Below are 25,190 nucleotides of genomic sequence, written 5' to 3'. Positions count from 1 at the left end.
CCCCAGCTGCAGTTCTCTGTCTTTGGGACAGTTCTCAGTCACTGCTTCCTCCACACTTGGCACCAAGAGGTGATGCCCAGGACAGGAGGGATCCCACAGCCTCTGCCCCCTGCCGCATGGGGGCACAGGAACCGCCCTAGCACCAGCTGGGATGGAGACGCTGGAAGGAAAAGGTTCCATGGCTCAAGGGGACCCTTTTGGCTCGGCACTGAGGCCTCTTTTGGAACTCGCAGAGAAAACCCCCCGGGGGTCTGACTCGGTCCCGGTCCCGGTCCCGATCCCGGCGTGGAGGGCTCTTCTCTCTCCTTCACGGACATTTTGGGGTGAAAAGCGGGAAAAAACGCATCTTCCTGCCCTGATCCCGCCCTCCCATGGGAGCGGGTGGGAAAAGCCCTTTGGGGTGGGGAATGGGGGGGGAGGCGGGACAGGGCGGGAGCCGCGGCACTGCCCCCCCGGCGGCAGCACCGCCGAGCTCCGGGCCGCCCTGATTAAAGGGGCGGGAGCGCCGGGGGCCGCCTGGGCACGGCACGGCTCGGCACGGCTCGGCACGGCTCGGCTCGGGGCGGCCCCACGCGGGACGAGGTGGGTGGCGAAGCCGCGCGCTCCGGGAGCGGCCCCCCCCGTGCTCTCAGCCCGGGTGGGAGACAGCGGAGGGAGGCGGGGGGGGGTTCCCACGCCGCCGCGCTCGGGCATCCGTGGGTCACCGCCTTCGCTTTGGACTCGGCCGGGCCGTGCTGGGGCTGGCACACGGGGCGGGCGGGGTGCTGTGCCCGGGCACGGGGCCGGATCCTCCCCGCAGCTCCGCGCCCGAGTGCGGGAAGCGGCGCCGGGCGGGTGTGCTCGTGGGAAGCTACTGCCCTTCCCGTCCCCACGGGATCGTGCCCTTCCTGGAGCCCTCACTCGTGCCACCCCTCTGCATGTAGGGCAGGAGCGCTGGGGTGAGCGTGGGGCGGGCAGGAGGAGGAAGCAGTACAGTGGGGGGGCACGGCTGGCATGCAGGCTGGCAGCCTCCTGTACTGCCCTTCTGTCCTGAGCACTGGGCATCAGTGGGGTCACAGCTGGGCTGGGTGCGATGGGGAGGGACGGAGTGGAATTGGGTGCTGGGCACGTGGCTCTCTGTGCTGGGACTTTCCACCTAGCTCTGCTTTCTCAGACCCAGTGCAGTACTCTGGACACAGCAGGGAACCCAAATGCACGGGTACCACTGCGGTGCAGCCCAGCCATGCCCACATCCTGCAGTGAGCAGCTCTGCGGGTTATCCGTCTTTACTTTTTTGTTTTCATGTTATGGCGTTTCACTCCTTTTAATTGCTTCTACCCAGTGCATCCATCACCACCGTGCCCAGAGGCGTGGGGTTGGCACAGGGTGGTGGCTGCAGCATCCTCTCCTGCTGTCCTGCAGGGCCCCACAATGAGTGGGAGGCTCTTACTCCTCTCCCTGCTCCTGGCCCCCCAGGCTGCTGCCGCACAGAAGAGGAGCCAAGGTGGGTGCTGAGTGCTGGGTACCATTATAGGGCCTACAGCGGGGTGAGAGGGGCTCTTCTGCTCCTTCCCACTGCAGCACCCCAAACTTGAGCTTGAGCACGGGGAGCCCTATGGGAGTGGCCACCAATGTGACGTGAGCTCAAGGAGAAGGGACAGGTCTGGGGGTCCTGTGCCACAGGGCACCAGGGGCTCTTGTGGATGCCAACCAATGCTGTCCCATAGCGGTGTGCGAGAACGTGCTGGAGGCTGACATCGTCTTCCTGGTGGACGGCTCATCCAGCATTGGCCGGAACAACTTCCGTGCCATCCGCACCTTCGTGGAGGACCTGGTGTCACCCTTTGTGCATGTGGTGGGCCAGAAGGCGGTGCGCTTCGCCGTGGTGCAGTACAGCGACGATCCACGGTGAGCCCCGGGGATGGGTATGCGGGGCTCACCGTGGGACCGTGGGGCTGGAAAATTATGTGTCCCCATGTGTCCCGATGTCCCCAGGGTGGAGTTTGGCTTCTCCCAGCACACCAATGGCACAGGCATCCAGAGGGCCATCCAGCAGCTGAGCTACAAGGGCGGCAACACACGGACCGGCGCTGGGCTGCGCTACGTCTCTGACAACTTCTTTGGTCCCACACAGCTCCGGCCTGGAGTCCCAAAGGTATGGGGTGGGGAGTTGCATTTGGGACATCCCAGAGGGATGCAGTGGGTCCATGGGGCTGAGGCTCATGGCTCTGCAGATCTGCATCCTCATCACGGATGGCAAGTCCCAGGATGATGCTGAGCAGCCGGCGCTGAGGCTGAAGAGCCTGGGCATCAAGGTCTTTGCTGTTGGTGAGCAGATCCGCGGTGTGCACATTGGTATCCACACCCCTGAGTAATGGGCTCCCCCTGGGGCTGGGCACTGCCATCACCCACCATTCCTGTCCCCTTCAGGGATCAAGAATGCCGACCGCCAGGAGCTGATCCGCGTGGCCTCACTGCCTACTGACTCCTTCTTCTTCTATGTGGGTGACTTCAAGCTGCTGGGGACACTGGTGCCACTGATGACACGCAGGGTGTGCACAAGCTCAGGGGGCACGCTACGCACCCCTGGTAGGAGACCTTTAAAAGAGGGCGTGGGAGCTGCCTTAATACCTTCTCCTCACGCACCCCAGAGCTGACAGCTCCATGTCCCCCCACAGATGGATCAGGCCACGCTGGTCCCTCCAACCTGGAGGTCCTGGAGCATGGCTCCGATGTGCTGCGCATCCGCTGGAGCCCGGCCAGCGGCCCCGTCACCGGCTATAGGGTGCAGCGTGTCCCACTGACGGGGCTGGGGCAGCCGCTGGCAGCTGAGCGGCAGGAGGTGAGCGCTGCCCTGCGCCCACTTGCAGTGCCTGGTGCCCGCCAGCATCGGGATGACACTGCTCCCACCCAGGTGAGCGTGGGTCCGCGGGAGACAAGCACCGTGCTGCGGGGGCTGCGCGCAGGGACGGAGTACCTGGTGACTGTCATCGCTCAGTATGCCAACAGCGTCAGCGAGTCGGTGTCTGTGCGGGCGCGCACCCGTGAGTACCCGTGGGGGATGCGGGTAGGTGCTGGCAGCACGTAGCTCACACTTGTCCCCGTGCTGTCCCCAGAGAGCCGTGGCGGCGTGCAGCATTTCCACGTGGCTGAGGCTGGGCCGACCTTCCTGAGGCTGTCCTGGCAGCCCGGCCCCGAGCCGCCCCAGGGCTACATCCTCAGCTACGCCGTGCCAGGTGAGGGGACATGCCGTGCCCCACAGGCACCTCTTTGGGGTAGCTGCGTGTGCTACAGCACCTGGCGGCCCCTCCCTGTCCCTGGGCGCTGCCCTGGCCCCCGTCCCAGCCTCACCCCGCGCTCCCCACCCCTGGCACCGCCTGGCATCCCCGGGGCAGGGAGCTGCGCACACCCCTTCCCTGCCACACACCTGCCCTCGCCCCTCTGGGTCCCCCCCAGGAATGCCCCAGAGTGAAGAGAGGAGCCTGGGGGCTGGCGCGCTGTCGGCCACGCTCAGCAACCTGCGTCCCAACACCGAGTACGTGGTGACGCTGCGGGCACGCTATGCACAGCAGCCTGCAGCCACCGCCAGTCTCACCGCGCGGACACGTAAGCACCACGCAGCTGTCCCCATGCAGGGGCATCACCTGTGGGGGGACAAGGAGATGGGATGGCACAACCTATGGGTCCCTTTTGCAGAGGCAGGCACAGAGCAGACGCTGCGGACCAACATCCTGAGCCCCACGTCCATTCAGGTGCTCTGGACTGCCATCCGTGAGGCCCGTGGCTACCGCCTGGAGTGGAAAAGAGCCACAGGTGGGCTCACAGCACCTGGTCCCTGACGTGGCATGGGGCCAGCGGCAACTCCTTTTGACATTGCCATTCCCACAGGGCTGGAGACCCCCAGGACAGTGTCGCTGCCCAGCAGTGCCAGCACCTACCAGCTGACAGGGCTGCAGCCAGGCACTGAGTACCGCATCACTCTGTACACGCTGTATGAAGGTGGGGAGGTGGCCACCCCCGTCACCACCTTCCAGACAGGTGAGCCCAGATCAAGACATGATGCATGGCATCACTGCAACAGAGCCATGGGACCTCCGGCTCGCTGGTCCTAGCTTTGGAGAAAGTTACAGCATTGCCCCCCTGCAGGTGTGGAGGTACCAGTGGGCGCGGTGTCAGATCTCCGTCTCATCGAGGATTTGGGCAGGAGGGTGCGGCTGGGCTGGACTGGCATCCCCGGTGCCACCGAGTACAAAGTGACAGTGCGCAACACCCAGGGTGAGCCAGCGGGATGGGGCCACGGTGCCATCGCTTGGCATCCCCTGTGGCACTGAGGGCCCTGTGGCACCCTGCTCCCTGCAGACGGCACCGAGAGGACGAGGCGCATCCCAGGCACGCAGACAGTGCTGGAGCTGGGTGACCTGCGGGAAGGCGTCACCTACCTGGTGCGCGTCTCAGCCCTCGTGGGCAGCCGGGAGGGCAGTGCTGCTGCACTCAGCATCCACGTCAGTAAGTGCGCATGGTTAGCCCCAGCCCTGGCTTGCGGTGGCCACTCGGGGTGTCCCCATGCTGATGTCCTGGTGCCATTGGGCGTGCAGAGTTCCCAGCTGTGGGCAGTGTCTCGGAGCTGCGGGTGACGGAGGCCGGCCCCAACCAGCTGCGGGTCACGTGGAGGGGGCTGTCGGGCGCCGGGGGGTACCGGCTGACGTGGAGGGCCGGCGATGGTGAGTGCAGGACTTGGAGGTGATGTGGTGGTGCCATGGGAGCTCTTCCCATCTCAACTGTCTCTCCCAGGTCAGGAGCAGTCCCGCTTCCTCCCTGCCAACCCCACTGTCTACACCATTGAGGGGCTGCGAGCTGGCACCGTTTATGCCATCGGTGTCACAGCCATCATTGATGGCCGCGAGGGTCCCCCTGTCACCACCATGGGGAGGACAGGTGAGGTGTGACCTTGCCTGCTGCTGCCAGCTGGTGCCAGGTGCCCTGACTGCAGGTGATGTTGGTTCTCCCTGTGTCACAGCAGCTGAGCAGGTGGGGACAGTATCCCGGCTGGAGGTGCAGTCATCCAGGAGCAATGTTGCCCGTGTCACATGGGTCGGTGTGCCAGGAGCCACAGCGTACCGTGTGGTGTGGAGCCGTCGGGACGGTAGCATGGGATGGGGACAAGGGTGGGGACAGCAATGATGGAGGCACCAGGGCTGATGTGTGGCCCTCGGCAGGGGGCTCGGAGAAGAGCCAGCATGTTCCCGGCCACATCAGCTCCTTTGACATCCCCGACCTGGAGGGAGGTGTCTCCTACACTGTGAAGGTCACAGCGCTCATAGGCAACCATGAGGGCAACCCTGTGTCCATCATCGTTACCACCCGTGAGCATGGGGCTAGGGGACAGCACATGGGGGGAGTGGGCACCTCTGCCCTAATCCCTGCCCATATCCCCCACAGCGGAGGCGGCCCCCGTGCCCCCTGTTAGCAACTTGCAGGTGATGGAGGCCTCGGAGAATCGCCTGCGCCTCTCATGGGTGCCGGTGTCTGGCAGCAGCGGGTACCGCCTGGTCTGGCGCCCAGCTGAGGGTGAGTGTGCCCAAGCCCTGTGTTCCAGTGGCAGCCCCCGGCCCCTCACCTCTCTGTCCCCACCAGGTGGTCCCCAGCGCAGCCAGCAGCTTCCAGCCACCGCCAGCTCCTATGATCTGGGAGGGCTGGAACCGGGCCGGCGCTACCACATCAGCATCACCAGCATGGTAGGCAGCCGGGAGAGCGCACCGGTTGCCGTCACCACTGCCACCGGTAAGGAATGTGTGGTGCTGTGGGGAGGTTGGGATGGAGGAGAGTGATGAGTGTGGGAGTGGGTTGGGGGCTGCCCTGTGGGCTGGAGCACCCTATTTCCCTTCAGCAGCGTCTCCAAGCCATGCCACCAGCCTGCGAGTGACGGAGGTGCAGAGAGACTCTGTGACGCTCTCCTGGACCCCTGTCCCTGGTGCTTCTGAATACGTCCTGTCCTGGACCCCCCCTGCAGGTGAGGCAGACACATGTCCCTGGGCGGAGGGCAGCTATCCCCAGGGATTTCACTGTCCCTGTCCCCCTGACTGTGGGTACAGCGGGCGGCGAGGCACGGCGCGTGGTGCCGGGCACTGCCAGCTCCCTACAGATCCCTGGGCTGCGCCTGGGCCAGCGCTACACCTTCACCATCCGCCCGCTTCTGGGGAGCACACCTGGTGCTGAGAGCTCCGTCAGTGAGCGGCCAGGTATGCAGGTTGGGATGGGTGTTGGAGGGGCTGGGGTGCTCATGTTTCTGCTCCACCTTGCCTCTTCCCTCAGTCTGCAGGGACGCCCGAGGGGACATCGTCTTCCTGGTGCATGGCACACGTGACAGCTCTTCTGGTGCTGATGCTGTCCGTACGCTCCTCTCTAACACTGTCACCTCCATGGGCCGCCTGGGCCCCGATGGCACCCAGGTATGATGCTTACGTGGTGTCAGGGGGCATGTGAGGAGGATGGCAATGTCGACCTCTGTCCCTTGCCCTCGCAGGTGGGTCTGGCCACGTACAGTTACCGCAGCCTGCCCTGGCTGCTCCTCAACCGCTCCAGTGAGCTGCCCGCCGTGCTGGAGCAAATCCGCACCATGCGCTACGAGGAGCCCAGCGGCAATGCCATTGGTGAGGGGATGTGCTAGGGCTGGGCCAGTGGCCAGTGGGACCTTGCTGACCCCCCCATCCTTTTATCCTCCCTCCAGGGGCAGCCATCACCTTTGCTAGGACCTATCTGCTGAGCCCTGGCGCAGGACGGCGGCCCAGTGTGCCAGCGGTGCTGGTGGTGCTGGCTGACGGCCCCTCTGGGGACGATGCCATCACTGCTGCCAGGGATGCCAAGGCAGCGGGTGAGGTTGGATAGGGTCCCTGTGGGACGGGGTCCTCGTGGGATGAGGTCCCCTTTGGTGCTCCAGCCAGGTACTGAAGGTGCTGTTGGTGCAGGGGTCCGAGTGCTGGCTGTGGGCTTGGAGGGGGCAGACCAGGAGCAGCTCCGGCGCATGGTCAGTGGTGAGGATCCACGCTTCGTCTTCCGCAACCGTGGTGCCCTGTCAGAGCTGGAGGGAGAGCTCACCGATGACCTCTGTACCATCATCTCCACCAGGGTGAGAGACTGGGGGATGCCCAGGGCTGGGGAGCAGACCCCATGCAGCCAAAGTCTTCCTCTCTCACAATTACGTGTCTTCCTCTTGTCTCACCAGCCAGAGCCAGAGCCAAAGCCCTGCACTGTGCAGTGCCCCAGGGTGAGTGAGTATTCCTGTGGCATGGGGTCTCAGTGTGAGTTCTCCACCTTACCCACGGTGTGGGGCTGAGCTGGGGGCAGCTACTGCAGAGGGGTGCAGCCTCTCAGCTCTTCTCTCTGTCCCCTTGCAGGGAGAGAAGGGAGACCCTGGCGTGGCAGTAAGTGTTTGAGACCCCCTACAGCTGTGGGTTATGGCAGGGCTGCCATACTTGCAGCAGTTCTCAGTGAATGCTGATGGCTGGCTTTGTCTCTGCAGGGGCCACAGGGGCGTGTGGGGCAGCCGGGCCCCCCTGGAGAACCGGTAAAGTCCTGATGCGTAGTGTGGGGGGAAATGGGGAGCATTGCTACAGCCCCTGTGTCCCTTTGTCCTCCTGCTGAGTGGGTGTCGGGAAGGGATCCATACAGCCCTTACCACAGTGGTGGATGGAGGAAACATCCTTTGGCTCCTGCCTGCCACCAAGTCTGTGCTCTTTGCTGTCTCAGGGCCGCCATGGACTGCCTGGCCCTCCAGGACCTGTGGGACCACGAGGGCCACCAGGAGAGAGCGTTGAGCAGCTGGGCAAGAAGGGGGATAGGGTGAGTGCCCCCTGTATCTGCACATCTTGGAGTTCCAGGCACAGGGACCTCCCAGCCACAGTGGGAGAGGGGGGACCTGGGAGGAGTATGGCCCTGACGTGATGCTCCTCTCTCCTGCAGGGCTTCCCTGGAGCTGATGGGCGGCCAGGGCTTCCTGGCCCCCCCGGGAACCCTGGGACCCCTGGCCAGCCGGTGAGTGTGCATGTACCCATGGTTGGCTGGTGCTGATCAAACCTCGACCAGTGGGCTCTATACATCCATCAGCCTACTTTGCCTGCTCCCTAAGCTCTCTTCCTATCCATTCCCTGTGCTAGGGTGGTCTCCCTTGTTGGTGGGATCATTGCTGTCTCCATCCCATCCCATCCCATCCCATCCCATCCCATCCCATCCCATCCCATCCCATCCTATCCCATCCCATCCCAACCCATGCTATCCCATCTCATCCATGTCATGCCATCCCTACTTCCCTGGCTGGCAGGGACAATGCTTTCACCTTTTGTTCTTCTGTTTTCTAGGGCAACCAGGGCATTCCTGGCCCCCGAGGGGACCCTGTGAGTATGACCCCCCTCCTCCCAAGCCCCATGCCTCCAAAGGCCCCATTCTCACTGTTATTCATTTCCAGGGGCCACGAGGAACAGCGGGGCATCCTGGCCCGAAGGGGGAAAAAGGCGAGCCGGTAGGTGCTGAGCAGAGGGCTACAGGTGGACATCTTATTCCTACTGCCTCCTAAGCTTGGCACTGGGGAGAGTCATGGCAAGGAACATGGTGGCACTGATTTTCTTTTTTTTTTTTTTTTTTTTAATTATTTTTCCCCTCATTCAGGGAGAGCCCAGAGTGATCGTGGATGGAGGACAGGGGTTGCCAGGACGGAAAGGGGAGCCAGGCACACCGGTATAGACGGGGCTGTGCATGCTGGGGGTGTCCACCAGTACTTTCTGCCCATGCAGCATCCCATACTCATAGAGCATCTCTTTCTTCCAGGGTAGCACTGGCCCCCCTGGCAACCCTGGCCCACGAGGTCCCTTTGGTGACCCAGGTCCTCCGGGTCCCCTTGGGCCAATGGGGCTACCAGGACCTCCAGGAGACTCTGTGAAGGTACGTTTCAGCTGGTGCTGTGTGGGGATGGAGGGACAGCTGGCACCTTGAAGCTGCTTTCCATGCAGAGCTCCTGGTCCTGCATGGCTGTCTTCATTGTCTATGACTCCCACATCATCCATCCTTATAATGAGCATGGCACATGCCCTGACCCTACTGCTGATGTGCTCTGCCCGTCATTGCCCCCATCATTTGAGGGGGGAGAGGGTGGAGGCATGAACAGAGCCCAGCCCCACCCTTACCTGCTCTCTTTACCTTGCAGGGGGAGAAGGGTGATCGAGGGGAGAGGGTAAGTGACCGTGTTTGCCTGGTACCTCTGCCTCCCGGGGCACTAGAAAGGGCTGAGTTATGGGGCTGCCATGCAGAAGCTCAGCCCTCTTTCCACAGGGTCCCCCTGGACTGGTCGATGGGGCAGTGCCTCGAGGGGAGCCGGGCCCCCCGGTGAGTGCTGGGCTCAGGGTGGGAGAGCAGGGCTGTGAGTCCCCCCAGAGGCTGAGCTGTGCCCTTGCCAATCTCTTCCAGGGTCCACCCGGGGAGCCCGGCCCACGGGGACTTGCTGGTACTCCCGGCCCCAAGGGTGAGAAGGTAAGAGGGAGGCAGGACCCCCCTTGTTCTGTGATGGGGACAGATAGCCCCAATTCATGGACATACTGTTGGCTTCTTCACTTCACAGGGTGACGGTGAGGAGGGATTCCCAGGGCCACCTGGACGTCCAGGGGACCCTGGAGACCGGGTGAGTGTCGTGGACAAGGCAGGGTGGGCAGAGCATTAACCCTGCTTGGGAGATGACATCTCTCTGCCTTCCTCTCCAGGGTCCACGGGGACCTCCAGGAGAACAAGGCAGGAAGGTGAGTGGTGAGGGGATGCTCTCATGATGCACCCCAATCCCCCAACTCCTCTGTGGAGAGAAAAGGGATGTGGGTGCTGTGCACCCCCTGTGCCAGCCACCAACACCATCTATCTTCCTCCTGCACCAGGGAGAGCGTGGGGCACCAGGCGAGCTGGGGGAGACGGGCCAGAAGGTGAGGTGGTAGTGGTGTGTGGTTGGGCACTTTGATGGCTTCTGGTGGCCCTGGGGTCCAACGTGGCATTGTGCCCCTGGGAGGCTGTCGGGGGTCTTGAGTAGGACCATGGGCTCACCATGGGGTCCTAGGGGTGGGAGGGTGGCTGTCTGAGATTCTCCTCTGCTTCCCTCTGCAGGGAGACCGCGGTGCGCCTGGCCCCGAGGGTGAAAAGGTAGGTGGGCACCCGTGGCCATGGTCATGCCCTTCCTAGGAGCACCTTCCTCTTCCTCTTCCTCTCCTCCTCCAGGGTGAGACAGGAGCTCCAGGACGGCCAGGGCCATCGGGCAGAGAGGTGAGCATGGGCACCCAGAGCACTGTGGGGTGGCTGTGACACAGACATATGTCCCCAGGCACTGCCAACCTCTGAGTATCCTCTCTCTGCACCAGGGAGTACCGGGACCAGCTGGGCCACGGGGCGAGAAGGTGAGGGAGAAGCAGGGCCTGGGGCTGGGGTTGTGGGGAGGGAATGGCACTGACCCCATGTGTCCATAGGGTGATGTGGGAGCGCCTGGTGAACCTGGCCAGCCGGTAAGTGCTGCCGCCTGGCATCCCACCCCATTCCTGGCGTGAGGAGTAGTGGCTGCACCCAGCACTGTCCCTCCTGCTTTGTCCCCAGGCTCCCAGCATGGCCAGTGTCAGAGGAGAGAAGGTAGCCTTGTCCCTGACCTTTGGTATTGTCCCCATGGCACAGCTGGGATGGGGGCATAGCACAGTGGTGCTGGATGCTGGCACCGCTGGGATGCCCATGCTGATCCTCAGCTGCAGCATGGGGAAGGGGAAGTCTGGGGGGACTAACGGTGCCATTTCATCTGCTCCAGGGTGACAGAGGATTTCCAGGACCAGAGGGGCCTCCTGGCCCCAAGGGTGATGTAGGGGAGAGGGGTGCCCGTGTGAGTACCTTGAGCTGGGCAGGTTCTGGGGCATGCAGCCCATCTGGGCTCTCCTTGCTGTGCGTTTTTGCTGGTCCCGCTGTTCCAAGCTGCTTTCCTTTGTCTTTAGGGTGTCCCTGGCCTGAGCATCCCAGGACCAACTGGCCCCAAAGGCGAGCAGGGCGAGCGGGTGAGTGCACATAAATGCATGGAGCTGGGCTCTGATCTCATGCCCAAGTCCCCATTAACAGCACTGTCCTTCTGCACCTCCCAGGGCATCACTGGCCTCACTGGCAGGAGCGGTCCAAAGGTAATGGCATTGCAGGAGGCTTCACTCCTTTGTCCATCTGTCCATCCATCATGTGTTACTGGGCCTTAGTTCCCCTGGTCTTCCTCTTTCCCCCTCAGGGTGACGCAGGGGAGCCAGGCGAGAAGGGTGAGCCAGGCAGAGTGGGTGCACCAGGACAACCAGGGCAGCGTGGCAAGGAGGTAGCGTGGGGCCAGGAACAGTAGGAGATGCTATGGGGATGCTGAGGCCCCAAGGAATGGGGAGCAGCACAGAGGGACACTGGTGACTTGTTCTCTTGTCCCCTCACCTGTGCTTTAGGGTGAGCGTGGAGAGAAGGGTGATGAAGGCACCCCGGTAAGTGGGAAACTCATGGACCACTGCCTCCCTGTTGCCCCCCAGCCCACTCACCCCATCTATCCCTCAGGGTGAAGCAGGGGTGCCTGGCAAACCTGGAGACAGGGGTCCACGGGTAAGTACTGGGCTGGTGGGAGCCCTGGGCCAGGGGAGACCTTGGTGGCCTTGAGTGGCCCAGGGTAACATACATCTCCCCATACCCCCCAACCAGGGGCTGCCTGGGTACCGTGGCCCCCCTGGAGAGAAGGGCGACCTCGGAGACCCAGGTCCTGAAGGCAGAAACGTGAGTGCCACCACATGAGTGCCCATGGGTACCCCCTGACCCCAGGGGTAACCCCATCTCCTGGGTACCCCATCCCCCTTCTCACTCATCCCTCTCCACAGGGCATTCCCGGAGCACCTGGCACCAAGGGTGACCGCGGGGAGCCGGTGAGTGACACCCACCCAGGTGCCAGATCTGCACCCCCTCCCCAATACACACCAGAACTCATTAACAAATTTGCTCTCTTTTCTTTCAGGGTCCTCCTGGACCCCCAGGACGAGCTGTAAGCTGTACCCTCCCCCTTTCCTGCCAGCAGGTCTGTGCCCTCTCTGATGTCCCCTCTCTGCTCCACAGGTGGATGTGGGGCTTGGAGGAGTAGGAGAGAAGGGTGAGAAGGTAACAGCCAAGAGGTGATGATGTGATGCTTTGCTGTGGGACTGCAGCATTGCACTGCTTCTGACCACTGTGTCATCCCTGACAGGGAGATGCTGGGGACCCGGGCGAGGATGGAGCAAAGGGGGCCAAGGGTGAGAGTGGCCCCCCTGGACTGCCGGGGTTGAGTGTAAGTGTGGGGTGAGTGATGACCTGGAGAGCCACGGTGGGCCCTGGGGTTGCGCCCACCATTGTCATGTATCACTTGCAGGGCATTGAAGGCCCCCGCGGCCCCCCCGGCGCACGGGTGAGTGCCCCTTTTCCCCTTCCCATGCTCAGTCCCACTTGGGGATGGAACAGTGCTTACTCCGTCCTCTTCCCGTAGGGTGACCCTGGGGACCGAGGCTTGCCTGGAGAGAAGGTGAGGGGGATGGGGGCTGCCCACCACCCCCTGTCCCTCTGTGCAGCACAGTCCTCATGCAGTGCTCTGTTCCAGGGGGAGCGCGGCCCACCAGGGCTGGATGGCCGCAACGGACTGGAGGGGAAACCTGGCCCTCCGGGACCCACCGGGCTGAGGGTGAGCATGGTCTGGGGTGGCACTGGAAATGGGAACACGGGATGAGGGCGGTGGTGGGGCAGAGGCATCCCACTGCACGTCCGCTGGAGGTGCTCATGGGATGCTCACGTCCTCTTCATCTATAGGGGGACCCTGGGAAGCAGGGGGACCCTGGCCGAGATGTAAGTATCTCCTGGGAGTGTGGGTGTGCGTTCTTCTCCTGCTGGGGACATGACGCTTCTGTTTCGTCCCCCATCCCATGGCTGTGCTCTTACCTCCCATAGCAGAGGCTGTGTCCTGTTGCTGCCCTGTGCCTCCCCTCTTCTCCTGTCCCTGCAGGGGCTGCCTGGGCTGAGGGGGGAGCAGGGACCGCCTGGCACAATAGGACCGTTGGGACCACCTGGTATCCCTGTGAGTAACAGCCCCGTGTGCCATGGGGACATGTCCTGCTGCAGGGACACGTTCTGCACTGTGCCTCTGCACTTGGTCCCAGCTCTCCTAGGGGACATCAGTAGGAGCTGGGACCCCTGACTGCCCGTGCTGGGGACTCCTCTTACTGCCTCTCCTTCCTCCCAGGGAAAACCCGGTGACGATGGCAAACCTGGCCTAAATGGCAAGAATGTGAGTAGAGCATGGGGTTTGGCTTTGGGGTGCTGATGAGAACCTTGAGGGCTGGCAGCCCCAAACTGGCACAGAGCCGAGGGAGGCATGTGGCACAGCACCCCATCCCATGCCCTTGGGACTGCCCCTGTCCTGCCCACTGCTTGTGCTGTGGGTGCCAATTCATAACCTCCATCCCAAGGGAGAAGATGGGACGCCAGGAGAAGATGGGAGAAAGGTGAGGAGCAGTGCCCTATATGGTCCCCATTGGTGTCACTTCTGGACTGAGTCTTTTTTTTTCCTCCTCCTGGTTAGGGAGACAAAGGTGATGCCGGAGCCCCTGGCAGAGATGTGAGTAGCCCTGTGCTGTGGGTTGTCCCCACTGGGGACAAGCTGGGACAGCACCCAGTCACTGGGGGTGACACAACTCTCTCGGCAGGGCCACAACGGTGCCAAGGGCGAGCAGGGGGACAGAGGCATGCCTGGCCTCCCTGGCCCCCCTGGTGTCCCTGGTGTCCCAGGGCAGGTTGGCCCCCCAGGCCAGGTTTGTTATCCTCAAGCTCTAGCTGCCCCATGGTTTACTTGAGGCCCCATGTCCATGGGTGCCATTGTGTCCCATCTGTACTTCCAGGGCTCACCCGGCCTTCGTGGGATCACTGGACCAAAGGTAGGTGTCCTCTAGCGCTCTGTGACAAAAGTCTGGGGGGTATCCGTGCTAGAGGGGGTGAGTCCTTCGGGGACCCTGTGGCTGGGCAGCCTGGCCCTTCTCCCCCTGACTGCTTTGCTGTATTTCAGGGGGACCCAGGGGAGCCAGGACCACGAGGGGAGCCAGTGAGTATCCAGCACTGAGTACTGTGGGAGAACCACAGCCTCTCCCAGGCAGCACCCTGTGGCATTCGCTCTGAAACCTATTAGTGTAGCAGCAGTGCTGCCCACCTCACCCATGGCACATCCCATTCCCTCTTGCTCTGCAAACTTAGGGGCGGCCTGGTGTCAGCGGAGACCCTGGGACTGCAGTGGTGAGTTCTCCACTGGGCTGGGACATCAGCCTTGGAGGTCCCCAGAGCCCCAGTGGTAGAAGCAGCACAATAGGCTTCCTTTCTCATGTCCTTTTATTGTAGAATATCGAACGTAGTCTGGAAGCCCTCGGCATCAAGGTATGGGGTGGGCATGGGTATGGGGCCAGCTGGTGGTGAGAGACCAGAGGAGGGTGGGATGGGGCACTGGGACTGGAGTGCATGACTGCTGATCACTGCCTCTTTCCTCCCTTCCAGATCTCATCTCTGAAGGAGCTGACGGGTGCCTATGATGGCAGCTCGGACTCCTTTCTGCCTGTGTCCGAACGGCTACGGGGACAGAAGGGCAGCCGGGGGGAGCCAGGGGAGAGGGGTCCCCCAGGCCGGGAGGTGAGCACTGTGGGGCTCCAGGGGGTCACTTCTTGGCTCAGACTCATTGCCACCTTCCCCCTACCCACCTGGCTCCGAGACCTGAGCCCTGCTGAATCCCTCCAGCCCTAGGATGCTCTATGGGGGCTCGCAGCTCCCTGCATTTTGAGGTGCCCATCCCACAGTCTGGTATGCTTTTTTGCAGGGTTCTTTAGGCTTCCCTGGTGAGCGAGGACCCAAAGGTGACAAAGGGGACCAAGGTGCCCCTGGTCCTCAGGGCCCCGCAGGCCGGGCTGTGGGCGAGCGGGGCCCAGAGGGGCCACCGGGGCAGCCAGGGGAGCCAGGCAAGCCGGGCATCCCAGGGGTGCCAGGCCGGGCTGGCGAGCTGGGGGAGGCCGGGCGACCTGGTGAGAAGGTGAGTGTGGGGGTGTAGGCAGGGGGACATGGCTTCCGGGCTTGGGGACAGCTTCATGAGCCCCCCCACCTCTTTTTTGCAGGGTGACCGTGGTGAGAAGGGCGACCGGGGTGAGCAGGTGAGCCGTAATGGGAATGCAGTCCCCTCTGTCCCTCTGCTTTTCATAAAACTTGGATATACCCCATGGACTGAACATTCTGGGGATGCTCCATCTGTTTTCCTTCTCACCAGGGCAGAGATGGCTTGCCAGGCCTCCCAGGGCCCCCAGGGCCCAAGGTAGGTGATAGATGCTGCTGGGGACTGTCCCCAGGAGGTGCCAGTAGATGCCTCCAGGGATGAATTTCATGTCTGGTCCCCTGGCACAGGGGCTCAGGAGGGGTTGTGCCACTGGGGGACCTCCCTGGGGTCCCCTGGATGCCAGCCCTGACCACGCTGTGCCTGCAGGCAGACGCAATGGAGGGCAGCCTGATGGGCTTCCCAGGCGAGCGAGGTCCCCCTGGACTTAAGGGAGTGAAGGTGCGTGTCCAGGAGAAAGGAGCAGGGCAGCGATGGAGCCAGAATCTGAGTTCTTTGAGGAGGGATGATGTGATAATTGCTGGCTGTGATGGGCTGGGAGAGTGGGCATCCCAAACTGCAGCATGTGGGTCTGATGGTATCTCCTTCCTCCTTCCTACAGGGTGAGCCTGGTGCCGAGGGCGAGCGAGGACCCAAAGGAGATAAGGTCTGAGTGTAGTAAGTCTCCTGTGGCTCCTCTGCTTCTCTGTTCCTCACTCCCTTTCTGGGCTCAGCATCGGTCTCTGCTCTCCTCTCTTCATGTGCTGCCAACAGGGTGACCCCACAGAACGAAGCCCTGGGCAGGGGCACAACTGGGGACATCCCTCTCTGGGTGCAAGTGGGATGTGAGGGCATGTGGGGGACAGGGAAATCCCTGCCTGTAGCACAGGTCCTACAACTCTTTACTTCTCCCCACATCAGGGTGAAGGTGGATCACGGGGCGAGCGAGGAGAGCCTGGCGAGAAGGGCAGGGATGGCTCTCCAGTGAGTATGGCACCAAACCTCCATTTTCATTCCCCCCTCCATCATCCTTGTCATTTCCATCCCTGTCACATCCTGCATCACCCCTGTGGTTTCCACCTCCATCTCTATCATGTTCTCCATCACCCCCATGGACTCATCTCCATTCCCATTACATTCTCCACTCCCATGGACTCCATCTCCACCCTCATCATGTTCTCTATCTCCATTATGGTCTCTGTCGCTCCCATTGTCTCCATCTCCATCCTCATCACAATCTCCATCAACCACCCTGTTGTCTCCATCTCAGTCACTGTCCCTATCATCCCCATCTCCATTCTCATCACCACTATTGTCTTCACCATCTCCATCTCTTGCTCCAGGGCCTCCCAGGAGAGAGGGGTCTGGCTGGCCCCGAGGGGAAGCCGGTGAGTGTGGCTGCAGGGGGCTGAGGTCTGGGAGGTATGGGCAGATCCCATGGTTGCACAACAGTCACCACCAACCCAAAGGGAGCATTCACATGTTGTTTGCATCCTTCCCTCCTACACAGGGCCCGCAGGGCTTTAGAGGGCCCCCTGGTCCCTCAGTAAGTACCCTTGGGTGGGTACTGCATGGTGACACTGCATTCATCCCCCAGGGAGCTTTATGGGCAGGCGGGGCTGCTTGGAGGTGGTGTGGCCCTGCTCCCCTGCTGGCTATAATGTGCTTCTTTGCAGGGCTTGCCAGGTTTCCCTGGTGTGCTGGGCCGCCCGGTAGGTGTCTGTCCCCAGCATGTCACTGTCCCCCTGGCTCCTGCTCAGTGTGTGCTAGGCATGGTGCATCCTGCTGGGAGCTGGCCAGGCTCTTCCGTGCATGGCATGGGTGCTTCCCAGAGCCCCTGTGCACCAGGGACATCCTGACCACATCTCTCCCTCCCTCCCAGGGCAATCAGGGTGAGCCAGGGCCACCAGGACCTGCGGTAAGGAGACCCCTGTGTCACGTGCAGGGCACTGCAAAGGGCACAGCAAAGGGGACTTGGGGCAGATGTCCCCACAATGAGTGGGGTTGATAGCCCTGGGATGGCACTGTCCTGGTACCTCTTCCCACCCCATAGAGCTGTGCCACCAGTGGGCATTGTCCTGAATGTAATTTCTTCTGCAGGGTGCTGCTGGCCCACCAGGGAGCCAGGGTCCATCTGGGATGAAGGTACACCATTGCCATTGTCATCATCACCTTCATCATCTCCATGTTTGGTCTGGCGCAGGAAAGAGATGCCACGCCAGCATTGTGGGCTGCAGGGAGAACTTGGAGTCTGGCCCATTCTAGAGGCACTCAGTGCTCAGGGGACATAGGGATAAAGCTGTGATGATTGTGGCAGGGAAAGGGATCAGCAAGACTGACATGGGTTCTGTCCCCACAGGGTGATCCAGGGGAACCTGGTGCTGGCATCCGGGTGAGCCTCCCCAAACCCAACCCCTTCCTGGGGACAGCTGAGCTCCCGCTGTCCCAGAAACATATGCCAGCGTGGCATCTCCTCTCTGACTCCACTGTTCTCCTTGCAGGGATTGCCTGGTCCGCAGGGCAGCATGGGGCTGCCTGGCCCTCCAGGACCACCTGGTCTGGTGGTAGGTACCCCCAACCCTGTCCACAGGAACAGCCCTTCCCACTGCCTCAGCTGTGGGTTGATTTCTGGTCATTTGTCCATCACAGGGCCCTCCGGGTGCTCCTGGGCTGCCAGGACAAGTGGTGAGCACGTGCCCTACTGAGCTGGCCTCAGCCTTGGGGCATGCCAACCCCATAGCTGCCTGGCTGTGGGATGTGCATAGCTTCAGCTCTGCTCTCACACTCTGCAGGGGGAGAGTGGCAAGCCAGGTGTGCCTGGGCGGGATGGTGTGCCAGGGAAGGACGGTGAACCAGGGATGCCCGGGAAGTTGGTATGACAGCCAGTGCCATTGCACTGGGGCTGGGGGCTCAGCACAAGCTGCAGAGCTGGTGCTCAGGGCTGTGTGCTTTGTGCCAGGGTGTGCCAGGACCATCAGGCCCTACTGGCCCCAAAGGGGAGCCAGGGGATGCGGGAGCACCGGGGCAGGTGAGTGCTTCCTTGCAGCTTCCCCTGCTCACCAGGGCTAGCAGATGACCACAGCCCTGCTGACTGCTGCCTCTCTCCCCTCTGCCCCAGGGCATTGCTGGCCCTCCTGGTGCCAAGGGCGAGAAGGTAAGGAATGGGGTGTGCATGTGAGGGAGACCCTCCCCATAGCCGGCAAAGGTCTGTGCCTGACCCTGTGTTGCTGCAGGGTGAGCCGGCGCTGCTGGAGGGCGTGCTGCTGGGTGAACCTGTGAGTTGGTGCCTATAACCCCATCCCTGTGTCTCCCTGGGCTGAGCCAGGCCCCGGCAATTCTCTCCCATCCCCAACACTGCTCTTTCTCCTTAGGGTTCCAAAGGTGCCCGAGGTTTGCCTGGCCCCAAGGGTGAGAAGGTGAGGAGGTGTCATGAGAGTATCAGGCTCTCTTGGGTTGCAGCCATCCCTACTCCCCCCACCTGTCACCCACCCCTGCTCTTTGCTTCTGTCCTCCTGCCAGGGGGAGCCTGGAGGAGCTGGGGAGCCTGGAGACCCCGGCGAAGATGTGAGTAGAGGATGTGAAGGGGAGCTGATGGGTTCACATCCTTACCCTGTACCCTGAATAGCTCTGTGTCGTTGCAGGGAGCCAAGGGATCACCTGGAGTCAAGGGGGAAAAGGTGAGAATCCCCATCCCAAGTGCTCTGCCACCCCTGTGCTCCCAGGGGTGACTGTCCCCATACTCTCTGACACCACACAGGGCACTCCAGGTGTCGGTGTGCGGGGACCACCAGGACAGGATGGGCCTCCAGGTTTGAAGGTAAGCCCTTCCTTATCCCTGGTCCTATGTCCGCTCCCTGCCTGCCTCTGAGGAGGCTGTTTCCCTGGCCATGTCTCTTTCCTCCTTGCTGCAGGGTGACATCGGTTTGCCAGGACCTCCTGGACCACCGGGATTAGTGGGCATCGCTGGGGCACCGGGACAGCCAGGCCTGAGAGGGGACAGCGGGCAGCCTGGCCCACCAGGAGCCCCTGGAGAACGGGTAATGGCAGTGGGCTCAGGCAGCACCAGTGAGGGCTCAGCAGCTCCGTTCCCTGCCTTGAGCCCTGACACCGCTGTGTCCCCCCCAGGGTGCAATTGGCTTCCCTGGGAGGGATGGTGCCGCAGGGCCACCTGGACCCCAAGGGCCCCCAGGGCCAGCGGTGAGTATGGGGCTGCAGCATCCCAGGGTGGGTGCAGGATCCCTCCCTGGTCCCTTGCTGGCTCATTGGGGGCTGATGGGGTCACCAGCCAGAGCATCTGGCACAGCCCTGTTTACTCACCCCTCTCCTTTCCTTTAGGGCATACAAGGGGCCTCGGGGCTGAAGGGTGACAAGGTAGGACCGGGGACAGTGCTATGGCACAGAGGTGTGGGGCTACTCCTCTTGTGGGGTGCTACTGCTCCCTCTTGGCTGATGCTGAGCCCACTCTGGGTGATGGCACCTGGCAGCCTGCTCTGTGCACTTTGGGCAGTGCAGGGGGCATGGGATGGTGGGAAGACACAGCTGGGGCCACAGGACCTGCTTCTTGCTGAGGTGAGCTGCACAGGGGAACAAACTCTTGTGTTTCCCCCACAGGGTGACCCAGGGGCTGGGCTGCCGGGAGCCAGAGGTGAACGTGGAGACCCAGGACCACGGGTAGCTAGCACCATAAAATCCCCCTGCCCATACCACCATGGCACTCCCATGTCCCCCCCACGAGGGGTGCCCCCCGACCCACTCCTCACACCTCCCCTCCTGCTTGCAGGGTGAAGATGGGCGCCCAGGGCTGGCAGGCGACCGTGGGCCAATGGTACGTACCAACCAGCTCACCATCCCCCCAGGTAGGCTCCCCCAAACCAGCATTCTCCTCTTTCCCAACAGGGCTTGCCTGGGAACCGAGGGGAGCGTGGGGACAAGGTAAGGGACCTCTTTTGGGGCTGGGGAGCCAGAGAAGGGAGCGCTCCCACTCTTGAGACATCTCACTGTGCCCTCCTTGCAGGGAGACGTCGGGGCCGTGGGGCCCAAAGGAGACAAGGTGAGATGAGACCCCCAGGGCTGGGGCAGGGGGTGGCAGTGCTGTCCCCCCCCCCAGCTCACACCCACCTCTCTCCTGCATGCAGGGCGATACCATTGTGGTGGAGGGGCCTGCTGGGGCGAGAGGCAACAAGGGGGAGCCGGTAAGAGCTGGAGGTCTGCTGGTGGACCCTGCCTCAGGAAGCATGTCCACCCCATAGACCCTTATGTCCCTGCCCAGGCAGCTCTTTCCTCCCCACCCCAATGACCCCTGATCCCATCCTTCTGTTCTCCCCTCTGCAGGGAGGCCGTGGCCTAAAGGGCTCCGAAGGGGACAAAGGGGACAAGGGGGAGCAGGGAATGCCCGGCGAGAAGGTATGAGGCAGGGGGGCAGGGCTGGGAAGTGGTTGGCAATGGCTAGAGGGACCTAAGAGCATGACAGCATTCTTGTGCCCCATGCGCATCCAGGCCTCTGGCACAGTGCTGGGTGTCCTGTCAGTGTGTGGCCCTGCATTTGCCAGAGCTCTTCCTCCTGCCCAGTGCTGATTTGGGGCTGTGCTTGCAGGGTGCAAGAGGTGAACCAGGTGAGAAGGGCTCTGCAGGCTTCCCTGGGGCACGCGGCCCTGGCGGGCAGAAGGTAAGTAGCTGGGCACCCTGCACCACAGTGGGGTCCTCTCGCTGCCCACTAGCCTTCACCCACATCTTTGCCTTTGCCTTTACCAGGGAGAAGTTGGCATGCCAGGGGAGCCTGGTGAGCCGGTGAGGAGCTGTGTCTCAGTACCAATGCCACCCCACTGCGGGGCACAAGTAGTCCTCATCGTGCTGTGTGCTTCTTGCAGGGCTTGCCTGGTCGGGATGGCATTGCTGGAGCACGAGGAGAGAAGGGGGACATGGGGCCACTGGGCTTGCGTGGCCCCAAGGTGGGTGATCCCCTGTGCTCTGTGGTCAGGACACATGCTGGCTTCGCGGGGCTCTGACTCCCTTTGTCCCTGCAGGGTGAGCGGGGCATGAAAGGCGCCTGTGGCCTCGATGGGGACAAGGGTGAGAAGGTGAGGGGATGACCATCCTGTAGCCAGGACCTCAGCCCTGCAATAGGTTCACAGGGTCCCCCCTCGTGCCTGAGGGAGGTGTGGGGCTGAGGACTGACACCTGCTTTGCTCCTGCAGGGAGAGCCGGGGCTGCCGGGGCGCTCGGGGCTGCCAGGAAGGAAGGGTGAGCCGGTAAGCATCGTGCCAGCACCGTGCTGCGAGGGGGATGTGCATCCAGGGGCTCATAGATGTCTGTTTCATCCCCCAGGGAGAACTGGGGTTGTCTGGAGCACCCGGCATCCCTGGGAAGGAGGGGCTCATGGGACCCAAGGTAGGGCAGTGGGAGGCTGTGCTGAGACCTCAGGAATGGCCCCTCAGGGCTGCTCCTCCTGAACTCTTGCTGCCTGCACCTTCCTCTACACAGGGTGACCGTGGCTTCGATGGGCAGCAGGGAGCCAAAGGAGACCAGGGGGAGAAAGGAGATCGGGTGAGCTGTGCGAAGAGGTTGCATAAGTCACACTGCATTGCTCGTACTGGGATCAAGCCTTGTCCAAAGGGCACTAAAGCTCCCAAAAGTGCCTACTCTGGGCTGTACGTATGTGGATGTCCCCATACTGACCATCTGCTCCATCATAGGGTGCACCAGGCATGATCGGTACCCCTGGTCCCCGGGGCAGTGATGGTGCTCCCGGCCCCCCTGGCCCCCCAGGCAGCGTTGGGCCACGAGGTCCTGAGGGCATGCAGGGCCAGAAGGTGAGTCTTTGTCCCCCAAGAGGCGAAGGATTGGTAGCATCAGGAGCCGTGTCCCAGCTCCATACCTCCCCCACCAACTCAGTGGCTTTGGGGACCTCCCTGTGTCCCCCTGCTCAAGGGAGGGTTAGGAGCAGCGGTTTGGGACCCCTGTCCTGAGGCTGTGCTGGAGCCAGATGGGATGTGCCCATGTTCTTTACAGGGGGAAAGAGGCCCCCCTGGGCAGGCAGTGATGGGGGCCCGCGGTGTGCCTGGTATCCCTGGTGAGCGAGGAGAGCAGGTGGGTGAGCCCAGCCCTGCCCAGAGCGGACCCAGTGGTACAGCTCTCAGCCCCACTTTGTTTGTCCCTAGGGCAGTCCTGGTGCTGAGGGACTCCGTGGGGAGAAGGGGGATCCGGGCATGACGGTAAGGGGCTGTCAGCACGGGGCCAGCAGGTGGGAAGGGGCACTGCATCCATCCCGCTGCTGCTTATGGAACATACCCAACTCCAGACTCTGCTCTGAACCTGGGGAAAGCTTTTTCCTACCTCTAATTGTGCATTCTTTGCTCCACCACTGGGCAGGAGGAAGAGATCCGCGCCTTCGTCAGGCAGGAGATGAGCCAGCACTGTGGTGAGCACCTCACAGCCGCCCTGGGTTTGGGGATGCCCCACAGAGCCCCTTGCTCACCTCCACTCCATCTCTCCTGCAGCATGTGGAGGGCAGCTCCCGCGGCGCTTGGATTCCCGTGAGCACTCAGGTTGTGTTTCTGTTCCTCTCCCCATGCCCTTGCCTGTCTCTCAGCACTCAGTGGGGCTGTAGGGTCATAGAATATCCCGAGTTGGAAGGGACCCAAAAGGATCATTGAGTCCAACTCCTGCTGGGATGTGGGGCGCAGCAGTGGGTGGGATGGGGTGCAGGGTTCCAGCCCAACTGGATGCTTTGTCTCCAAGGAGGATGGGGGACTCGGCCCAGGAGCATCCTTCAGTCTGCCCATGGAGGAGGGAGAAGTGTCCGCCAAGAGAAGGAGCACAGCCAAACAGGTGATGGAGAGTGTGGAGCTGCATCCAGGTGCATCGGAACACAGCCTTCTTGAGCCTGGCAGTGCCACCTCCCTGACAGGAGTTGCACTGTGCTCCCAGGGCACTTCTGAGCCTGCAGGGAATGGGGCATCCCCAGGACCCCTCTCCTGGGCAGTTCTGAGCTACTCTGCACCTGAACAGGGGTTTCCCATGTCTGCTGTTCTTCCCTCCCAGATCACTCCCCCCATTACCCACCCACTGAGGCATTCCCAGATCTCAGTGCTCATGTTGTCCCCGTGCTTAAAGTGTCGCATGCAGAGGAGGAGGAGGGTGAGTGCTGTCCCTGTGCATTTTGTTCCTTTTATTCCCTATATGTACGTTGCAAGCCCTGTGCTGACAGGTACCCAAGGATGCCCAAAGGCCACGGGATAGCCCAGTGCTGCACTCACTGCCAGTGTTGTCTGCAGGGCAGGACAGGCGTGTTGTCATTGACACCAATGACCTGGAGTACGACAGCATGTATGGGGAGCAGGAGGACTACGACACAGCTCTGGATGCAGGCAGCTTGGAGCAGCTCGCAGAGGATGGTGAGCTCCCTGTGCCCCACAGGGCACCAGGCATAGCACAGGTGACCCCGTGGTGCAGGGTCTGCCTTGTTCTGCTGGGAACCCAATGCACCAAGCCTGTGCCCTGGGGTGGGCACTCTAGCAGCACATGGCTTGTTCAGGCATTGGGTTCCCCATGCTTCTGGATGAGAGATGCTGGTCTGTGTTGCGCCCTCACCGTTGCGCTTTGTCCCTGCAGCAGAGCCCTGCCACCAGCCCATGGAGGAGGGGGGCTGCCAGCGGTACACACTGCGCTGGTACTACAACCAAAGAGCCGCCGAGTGCCGGCCCTTTGTCTACAGTGGCTGCCAGGGCAATCTCAACCGCTTCGGCAGCCAGGAGGAGTGTGAGCTCCACTGCAGGCAGCGCGTGGGGACAGGTGGGCACAGCACGGCTATCAGCTCTGGCAGCATCGCACCTGGTGCCGTGCTTGGTGCCACCTCGCCTCCCCCACAGGTGCTGGCAGCGGGGAAGGACGGCGGCCGGAGGCGTAGCGTGGTGATCCCTGCAGGAACATGGTGCTATTTCTGACGTCTCTTCTTGTTGCTCATGGGTTTTTCCCTTTACATTGATTCTATTCGCCCGTTGAAGGTGAAATTTCTATCAAATGGGAACAAAGCCTCCCCATACGCCTTTTATCTGGTTTCCAAACCAGAGCTCTCTTGGGATGTTGGTTTGATTTTTAACTTATTTGCTGTCAATGGGACAGCTCTTGGCCCCATGTTCCTTTTTTGGCTGCCCAGAGCTGGGAGTGGGCACAGTTTGAGCCCTTCCCCAAACCCGACACTTCAAATCCCCAAGGCTGTGGGCTGCCCTTATCACCCTCGTGGGCTCCCAGCATGCAACCACGCAACCTGCTCCATTTGAATGAATTTCACCTTCACCCCACCTGGGCCCCGGTTCCCCTTTTGGGGTGCGATGGTTTGGCAGAGAACTGCAGGAGGGAGGGAGGCTTTCTCCATGCACTGCCCTCCGGCTCGCACCTCTGCCTGGAAACTGGGACACACCAGGGAGACCCTGAGGATGGTGCTATGTTAGAGGCGATTCCTGCTCATCAGGAAGGTGACTGACGCTGGCTCCTGCGCAGCCTAGACGCACTGCTGCTCTGTGTATATCTGTATACAGCAAATGTATATGTGTACCAATGCAGGGGTGGGACACGGTATTAAAGATGTGCTCATGGAAGAATGCTGTGCCTCTTTGTGTGCCACAGGGTCTGGGGCAACAAAGCCAACCTGACCCCCTTGTCTCTGGCCCTATGTCTGCTGGCAACCCGTGTCTTCCTGCCCGCAGTGCCCGCTGGCTGCCCTCCTGCCCTGGTGCCCCCTGTCCCCATGTCCTGTCCCTGTGCCTTGATGATGCACACATGCCCACGACCCACAGGCACGTGGGGCTGTGGTGCAGTGTGAATCAGTGCCTCGGTCTAATTTTGGCCATTCTGCCATGCCGGGGGGTGAGTTCCTGTCCTGTCTCCAGAAGGAAGAACAGAGCCCCATTTATTTCCTCTCTCCACCACCCCACAGGCACAGTCACTCCAGCCCACAACAGAGCCTGTGGGCATGCTCGGTTCTATGAAGCAGCAGTTGGTTGGATGTCCAATGTGAGATAATTATGCCGTGTTCCCGAAATCCCCTCCAAATTCAGCT

The 25,190-nt window shown here is 62.0% G+C and overlaps 1 protein-coding gene across 1 annotated transcript; it reads left to right on the top strand.

Moving 5' to 3' along the window:
* The first annotated feature begins 550 nt into the window (after positions 1 to 550).
* COL7A1 (collagen type VII alpha 1 chain) lies at positions 551 to 24,732 on the top strand. Its single transcript, XM_042880532.1, has 117 exons — positions 551 to 582; positions 1,402 to 1,483; positions 1,707 to 1,887; positions 1,975 to 2,134; positions 2,214 to 2,307; positions 2,410 to 2,568; positions 2,658 to 2,821; positions 2,894 to 3,023; positions 3,096 to 3,215; positions 3,436 to 3,585; positions 3,676 to 3,792; positions 3,868 to 4,017; positions 4,126 to 4,254; positions 4,339 to 4,485; positions 4,575 to 4,700; positions 4,771 to 4,914; positions 4,997 to 5,122; positions 5,196 to 5,342; positions 5,419 to 5,547; positions 5,614 to 5,760; positions 5,867 to 5,989; positions 6,072 to 6,218; positions 6,292 to 6,428; positions 6,503 to 6,629; positions 6,707 to 6,850; positions 6,945 to 7,105; positions 7,202 to 7,243; positions 7,374 to 7,400; positions 7,499 to 7,543; positions 7,726 to 7,818; positions 7,939 to 8,010; positions 8,334 to 8,369; positions 8,441 to 8,494; positions 8,641 to 8,709; positions 8,800 to 8,913; positions 9,176 to 9,202; positions 9,301 to 9,354; positions 9,436 to 9,498; positions 9,587 to 9,646; positions 9,726 to 9,761; positions 9,891 to 9,935; positions 10,114 to 10,149; positions 10,225 to 10,269; positions 10,365 to 10,400; positions 10,470 to 10,505; positions 10,594 to 10,626; positions 10,796 to 10,867; positions 10,977 to 11,036; positions 11,121 to 11,156; positions 11,255 to 11,335; positions 11,454 to 11,489; positions 11,560 to 11,604; positions 11,701 to 11,772; positions 11,874 to 11,918; positions 12,008 to 12,034; positions 12,106 to 12,147; positions 12,233 to 12,313; positions 12,395 to 12,430; positions 12,509 to 12,544; positions 12,620 to 12,700; positions 12,826 to 12,861; positions 13,019 to 13,090; positions 13,256 to 13,300; positions 13,482 to 13,517; positions 13,595 to 13,630; positions 13,719 to 13,823; positions 13,911 to 13,946; positions 14,075 to 14,110; positions 14,260 to 14,298; positions 14,401 to 14,436; positions 14,554 to 14,685; positions 14,870 to 15,079; positions 15,162 to 15,197; positions 15,311 to 15,355; positions 15,524 to 15,595; positions 15,756 to 15,800; positions 16,055 to 16,117; positions 16,477 to 16,521; positions 16,810 to 16,845; positions 17,016 to 17,051; positions 17,234 to 17,278; positions 17,493 to 17,525; positions 17,635 to 17,697; positions 17,783 to 17,818; positions 17,926 to 18,006; positions 18,093 to 18,161; positions 18,252 to 18,287; positions 18,367 to 18,408; positions 18,505 to 18,549; positions 18,653 to 18,697; positions 18,775 to 18,810; positions 18,891 to 18,950; positions 19,045 to 19,170; positions 19,259 to 19,330; positions 19,469 to 19,504; positions 19,745 to 19,804; positions 19,914 to 19,958; positions 20,030 to 20,221; positions 20,269 to 20,325; positions 20,465 to 20,536; positions 20,727 to 20,798; positions 20,885 to 20,920; positions 21,001 to 21,081; positions 21,157 to 21,210; positions 21,328 to 21,381; positions 21,458 to 21,520; positions 21,614 to 21,676; positions 21,826 to 21,942; positions 22,142 to 22,219; positions 22,291 to 22,344; positions 22,502 to 22,550; positions 22,630 to 22,677; positions 22,871 to 22,960; positions 23,174 to 23,269; positions 23,407 to 23,526; positions 23,744 to 23,923; positions 24,001 to 24,732. Exons 2-117 carry the CDS (start codon positions 1,411 to 1,413, stop codon positions 24,036 to 24,038), a joined length of 8,946 nt encoding a protein of 2,981 aa, XP_042736466.1. The 5' UTR covers positions 551 to 582; positions 1,402 to 1,410; the 3' UTR covers positions 24,039 to 24,732.
* Positions 24,733 to 25,190: the final 458 nt, after the last annotated feature.

This window comes from Lagopus leucura, unplaced genomic scaffold (assembly GCF_019238085.1).
Source record: "Lagopus leucura isolate 7727_CA_CO unplaced genomic scaffold, USGS_WTPT01 Super-Scaffold_100026, whole genome shotgun sequence".
NCBI lineage: Eukaryota > Metazoa > Chordata > Aves > Galliformes > Phasianidae > Lagopus > Lagopus leucura.
This window is presented reverse-complemented; position numbering and strand designations above follow the sequence as displayed.